At 34.5% G+C, this 7,239-nt stretch overlaps 1 protein-coding gene across 3 annotated transcripts in view; it reads left to right on the top strand.

The window, feature by feature from the left end:
* The window catches only part of pot1 (protection of telomeres 1 homolog), a 45,408-nt gene that overhangs the window by 30,321 nt on the left and 7,848 nt on the right, over positions 1-7,239 (top strand). For all 3 annotated transcript variants that reach the window (XM_016448444.1, XM_016448442.1, XM_016448443.1), the window contains one exon: positions 6,307-6,476. In XM_016448444.1, coding sequence (XP_016303930.1) covers positions 6,307-6,476 — 170 coding nt within the window. The remainder of the gene's footprint in view (positions 1-6,306; positions 6,477-7,239) is intronic.

Genomic DNA, 7,239 nt, shown 5'->3' with positions numbered 1-7,239 from the left:
AGCAGGAATATTAGACTGCTGTCACTTTAAGACCTGCTCAGATCCAATATACTTTTACACACGTTTTCTTTCTCAGCTGTTTGCTTTCACTGAAGACCTAAATTACTGTGTTTACAAGGATACTTGCAAAGACGGGCATTTTGACACATACAAGTGTGTATATTTAACCGTTCAAGGCCTATAAAGTGGCAAAAATAACTTCAGCGCTCTATGAGCATCGTTTTCATGTACGAAATGAGTTATCTTTCACTGTTGATTGCGTTTCAATGGTTTTTAATCCGCAATGCTTAAAAATGCATGCAAACTATACGTTTTTGTGACCACGTAGCAAAGCAACATCACGTGAGCATGTAACCGCAATAGAGACGTTAGTCCAAAATCTCTACCGGTGGACAAATTTCTACCAGTTAATCGTGTCTACTGGTATAACACCCGCCTCTGTCTATAGTGTTAAGATGCATTTTGTTTGATCCCATAACGAGTTGCTGTTTATACCTGGTAGTAATATGAATCTCAAATGTGGCTTCTCTGACCACTTGTGATCGGATTTCAAGCAAAGGGTGTCCAAACTACTTAAAGCATCCTAAATGCATGAGCACCTGCAGTACGGCTAGAGCTGATGCAGTATACTGTGACATCCTGCCTCTATACACATGTGACTATCAATTATTCATAGTGAGAGAGAAATCAAGCACCTGGGTTAACTTAACACCCAGACGGCCCCTGCCTGTAATCGCTTCAGACAGCCAGCATATGACACTTATCCACTGAGAATGTGTGTGCGTGTAAGAGGATGTGAATGAAATATCATGGCTTTTTTATTTGTTTTGTTGGCTTCATAGGACATGTGTTCTGCAATAGACTGAGACTAAGTGTATACAGTATGCAAATTTAATGAATCGGCCTGGGCTCTTAAAAATAGTCTTGTTTTATTGGCATTGATGATTCCATGAAGAATCTTTAGGTATTCATGAAATCTTTCCATTAAACAGTTCTTTGTAGTGTTAAAAAAGGTTCTTTTAGATGATTAAACTGTTCTTTAGGGTAAGAGAAAAAATGTTCTTTTAAGAACTGTTCACAGAAAGGCCCTTTGGGGAACTAAAGACGGTTTTTATATGGCATTGTTGCAAAAACTCCCTTTTGGAACTTTATTTATTTATTTTGATTTTTTTATAAGAGTATGCATGCTCATTTATCATATTTTTATATGTAGATCAGCTTTGCTGTCATCAGTCATTTAGAGTTAATCTTTAAAAACACTAGTAATTTAATAACACTGTTTAATCTTTAGCAAATATAAAAATATAAATTTTTCATATTGTATATTATAGTGTTGTGACGCATATTCATGTGTAACAATTAAAATGGATGATTTTTAGTTTTAAGAGTTTTGGGGTTTTTTTATTTATAGAAATATCTTAAAATTTTACTTCAACCATTTATCAGTTATCTGCCAAAACATTAAAATAATTATTAGTATTGCCCAGAATTTTAATATTAGTGTATCCCTAGTTTTAACTGTCTAACAATTCTGTCAGCATGCATTTTAAAGCATTCTGCTAGGAAAAATAAATAAATAAAAATCTAATCTGACTGTAGTGATGACCCATCCCTATTTTGAATTAAATCAGTCATTCTCATACTGATCTGAAATAATAATAATAAAAAAATGTCCTCAAATCTAAAATTATTCCACACACACTTACAAAAAGAAACTGATATTCTTAGCACTCTTATTAAATATGACTTGTGCAAGCATGTGGTGGGGCACTTCAGGAATTGTCGGCTGTCAGGCGATGGAGGGTCTGTCTTAAGCACAGTATTTGCTGACAAAACGCAGCGTGTCTTTGAAAAGAGAAGCAAGTGGAGAGAGAATAGCTGCAGAGTTACAGACTCTTTCAGAAATCTGCACAGCTAGTCTGTTTTTTAGAGGCTTGGGAGCCCATATTCCTCAGCCTGGACTGGAGAAATAAAAAACACAATGCTTTTACAAGTACAATAATAGATAGTAATGCTTCTAAAGGAAAATTACAGGTCAAAGTCCACATGAAATTTTACCCTTTGTACCTTTGTAGTACACACATTGTGGAAAAATTTGTCTTTTGTAATACATTTTTGTAAAGCTATTTTGTTAAAATAATTAGATCTGTACTAAACCAACCTTCTTTTTTAGCTGATGTCATACAGTAATATGGATTATATGTGGATGTTGTTCATGTTAACTTAAATACAACGTAAAGCAGTAGTTTAACAAAATAACATTCTGTCATCATTTGCTTATCTTCATGTTGATGTCTGCTGATTACCATAGAAAATATTTCGGAGTATAGAAAAAAAAATCATAATAATAATAATTAAGCACCCCTTTCCCAAAAAAAAATTTTTAATTGTAATTTACATTGTAAATTTAAATTGCAATTAATTGTGTGTTACATTGCATCCGTTATAGATGGCCAAAAGTGTATGTTCATCTGGTCGTGTAGCACTTCATTATGTTGCAAAACAAAGCTTTTTCACCCATCTGGTCAGCACCATGTTTTTCAGTGTGATAACTTTAATAACTATTAAATTTATACAGTACATAAACTTTAGGTTGTAACCTCAAGGGTTTTGAATTATTATTCAATGCCTTCGCAAAACGCTTTCTCAAATGTACTCTTTGTCTGTATTTGTTCATGTTCAGCAGCGCATGTGTTACAGGAATTGGTTTATTTTAGTGAAAGGCAGCTTTTCCTGTTTACGAAGCGTGCATTCGTTTTTTTCCATATAGATGAGGGTCCGGACAAGGTTTGTGTTATCCAGCCGCACACATCAACAAAGTTGTGTAATGGAATTTTCCATGTAGGATGAGAGAGTTGAGGAACGTTACAGTTTTCCTGCCAGAGGAGCTTCACGCCAGCTACAGCACACCTGTGCCGAGAAGCCCGGCTCCTTCCCCTGCTGTGCGTAACCAACCGTGCAGTGAGCGCGACTAGGAGAATACCAAGTATATGTAGATTCGTCTCCACCGATAGTTTTAAGTTTGAGCCGTTTCTCAAGGAAAATGTTGCAAGCCTGATGGGATGTAGGAATAGTTCATCCAAAAATTGAAAATTCTGTCATCATTTACTCATTGGCCCATCATTCTAAACCTGAAGGACTTTTTCTGTGAAGCTGCTGATTCTTCTACACTTTTAGAAATAGGGGTTTTTTATTGGCATCGGTGGTTCCATGAAAAGCCGTTAACACTCATTCCACAAAAGGTACTTTATAGTGGAAAAAGTTTTTTTTTTAGATTATTAAAATGTTCTTCACACTAAGAAAAATAGTTATATGAAGAACTTTTCACTGAAAGGTTCTTTGAGGAACCAAAAGTGTCTCTTCTGTGGAACCTCTCTGTAAAAAAAAACAAAAAACTTTTGGAACCTTTATTTTTAAGAGTGTAGAAGCTCCTTTTGCATAGTGAAAGTGAAATGGGACTGCGGCTTACAAATACCAAAATGATACCACAAAAGTATCATACAATTGGTTCATGCAACTTGTGCGCAACTTGTTCCAAGTCTTCTGAATTTGTACCTTATCTTTGCCTGAGAAATGGACTACGCAAATCATATAGACTACAAATGGCACATCAGCGTCATTTGGTTCTTACTGTATGTGCTGATCAGTCGCCATTGATATCAGTGATGAAACTTTTTTTTTTCATTGAGTATCTACTTAAATTTGGTCTGTTTGTAGTGTAGTTTGATCAGTGTGTGTTCTGATTGATCATGTGATCTCTTAAATCATCATGTGATTCCTCAAATTAAGATGGCTCCTAGTTCTAACATTGTTAGCTTGGCATTGAAAATGGTCAACATGTGACTGAAACGTTTGCCTTGTTTTTATTCAGTAAATTGCTCATATTGCTTTCATCTCGCTTGTGACTTTTTGATGTTTGAGTGTGCAGACTTTTTTTCAAGCTCTACACTTTTTGGGTCTGTTTGTAGTCAAATGACTTCAAAGTTCTAGTAATGTAGAGAATGATATTTTAAATGGCTTTATTTGTCCTTTTGTTCTCATTATATTAAGAAAAGTAGCAAGTAGCCATTTTTATTTATTTATTTTTAAACATTTTTTTTGTAAAGAGGTCAACTGACAGTGGATTTTGATTGAACTGAGATGGGAAAATGTTCAATACAGTTTTAAATCCGTCAGATTGAGGTTTTCAATAATTTTAAAGTAAAACAGTGCTGAACTTTACAAAAAAATACAGAACATAAACTATAAATAATAGTAATAAAAATGAACTAATAATAAAATGCGTAGTAATTGTTGCATACAAAATGAATTATTTTGTATAATGTATTTTACACTGTATTATGTATTTTATATTTGTATTTTTGCTACTCCTGTCTAATTTTTAGGTATAACTGATTTTATCGACATGAGGCTGAGTGAATAATGACTGAATTTTCATTTTTGGACTATTCCTTTATATTGAGTTCAGATTAGTGTTAGTGATGTCTGTAATAAAATGGTACTGTACTCCCATTTATTTCCATTCCTGACCAGATAACAGACGTCTATGTCAGTCATATCTCAAGGTTGTGTGTTGAAACTAAAGTAGATGTTTTATGGTGGCACAGACTAACATTGTGATATTCAGGTCTTGTCCAATTGTTTGTCCAGAGAAAGAAAGCACAGGTCTGGGAGTTTAATGCCTGTTGTTGCTGTTGGATATGATGGAAAACATTTGGTTCTCTCAATGGATCCAGCCATGTTTCTTCAAGGCCGTTTTTATCACTCCAAGTTCTCTTTTTAGCTCCAATCTCACACCCCGGTTTTAGGTTGTCAGCTTATTCTCAAGCAAGATGGTAATGAGCAGAATCAAATTTGCACTCGTGGAAAACAATCCTGTTTTCTTGAAATGTGCTCACCCACCTTGTTCTGTTTATGAAATAAGTCTGTTTCAATCAAATATTGATGCTGAATAATTGACGCCAACATTCAGATTGTTCAAATTATTTGGTTTGCACCTTCACAATGCCATTTTAGGCTGTATAGAAGCACTGTCTAGTGGCTGTGTCGCATCCAACTAGTTCTTGTGAATGCCAGCACTTAGGCTTACTTCAAATCTCTGAACAAACAGAGCCTGGGTGGTAAATTCAGGTAAACAAAGACATAGCTTTTGCCCGAAACCTCAAAGATGACGTCAGAAGCGTACAGTTATAGGAGGACTCCCAGAATCTGGTTGTAAATGCAGAACAGAAATCTGACCCAATCTGTTTAGAGGTGGTTTGATGATATATCATCTTCTTGACTCGTTAAAGACCATAATATGAAGACAATCATGCATCTATTGTTGCACAAGAGTTCATTAAGTGATTTCGCTGTCTTCATGTTCCTTCTAGTGATCTTGAGGGACCAGCATTTATTTTCTTACCATCTTACTGTAATGTTGCTCAACTCTGATGCCGTAGCTCCCCCTACTGTACTGATAATTGAACGCTTGTATATATTTATTAATGTAAAAGACAATAGAATAACTCTAGAGTAGTGATTTTTTTGTAATCTTGTTTTATTTTTTATATTTAGTTACATTTATTTTTATATTATTTCATATATTACTGTAAAATATATATTTTCTCTGTCCTGATTCCCTCTTTAATTGCATATTTCTGTCTGAAGGGTTTCATATCTTCAAATGACATTTCAGCCTAAAAAAGCACAAAGTATAGTTTTGATAGTCAAACATTATTTCATTTATGTAATTGGAAAAACCCATGTGAAAGTAATTGCCCCCCTTAGGCTTGAAACAAAGAAAATGGTTACATTTAGTTGGTAATTAGTTTTAGGAGACTGAACACAGACAGGCCTAATATTTTGTGTTAAATGGCCATTTTAAAGGTACAGGTACATAATGCTGTATTAAAGGAATTTCCCAGAACAGCTGAGGGGAAAGTTGAGATATATCAATTTGGAGAGGGTTGCAAAGCCATTTCTGAGGTTCTTGACAGGCATGAGTTCTGCTGTATACTATAGACTATTCTGAAGGAGAATGTCCGAATATCTGTACTCGGGATTAAGTGTAATTGGTTGATGCTAGACAATAATCCAAAACATGGATGCATTACTATGTCTGAATGGCTAAGAAGAAACCATTTTAGTTATATTGTTAAAGTCCTGCCTTAAATCCTGTTGTGAAAAGAGCAGTTTGGACTTGAAGACCTACTAAAAACAGTTCTGCAAGGCAACTTGAACTGCAATTTCTAGGTTCATCAGTTTTTAGAATTGAAAAAGCTAATGTTGTAAGGAAAACATCCTTCTGTTTGTGTTTGCGTTCAGCCAGGCACGTTCCTGTGTTTCTACAATCTCCACGCGCTCCTTCAGAGAGCCCCGGACCAGCTGCCAGATCAGCTTGAACACCTCAGTTTCCACCTCCATGGGGGGACGTCATATGGACGAGGTTTACGCAGCCTTCCTGCAGAGAGCCCTGCTCTACAGTCCCTCAAGAGGTGAGACTAGAGACCACAATGTCTCTATTTTGCATTTTCTTTCCATTGCCAAATATTTTGTCGGAATCTTAAAATGTTATGTCATTAATGTTACTTCGTTTAAATTTTTTTTTTTTATCTTATTTTTTTTCCCCAATTTAAATTAGATTTTAAATCCCCAAGGTGAACTCAGACGTTTGGACTCAGCATGTATATATCGCTGTATAAATCTCACTGTAATTTTGAACAGTAGAGTGTGTATGTACACACAAACACACACACAAACACTACCATTCAAAAGTTTGGGTTTGGTAAGATTTTTTTTCTCTGTTTTAAAAGAAACCTCTTATGCTCATCAAGATGGCATTTATTTGATTGCAAAATACAGTAATACTGTGAAATATTATTAAATAACTGTTTTAAATTTTGAATATATTTTAAAATGTAATTTATTCCTGTGATCAAAGCTGAATTTTCAGCATCATTATTCCAGTCTTCTGTGTGACATGACCCTTCAGAAATCAGTCTAATATGCTGATATGCTGCTCAAAAACATTTATTATTATTTATGTTGAAAACAGTTGTGCTGCTTAATATTTTTGTGGAAACCTTGATAATTTTTTTTCTTTGATTTCTTTGATGAATTGAAAGTTCAAGAGAACAGCATTTATTGGAAATATAAATCTTTTTTAACATTATGAATGTATTTACTGTCACTTTTGACTAATTGAATGCATCTTGCTGAATAAAGGTATTCATTTCTTTTCATACTGATAACAAACTT

The sequence above is a fragment of the Sinocyclocheilus anshuiensis genome, unplaced genomic scaffold (genome assembly GCF_001515605.1).
Source record: "Sinocyclocheilus anshuiensis isolate Anshui unplaced genomic scaffold, SAMN03320099.WGS_v1.1 scaffold387, whole genome shotgun sequence".
NCBI classification, from domain to species: Eukaryota; Metazoa; Chordata; class Actinopteri; order Cypriniformes; family Cyprinidae; genus Sinocyclocheilus; species Sinocyclocheilus anshuiensis.
This window is presented reverse-complemented; position numbering and strand designations above follow the sequence as displayed.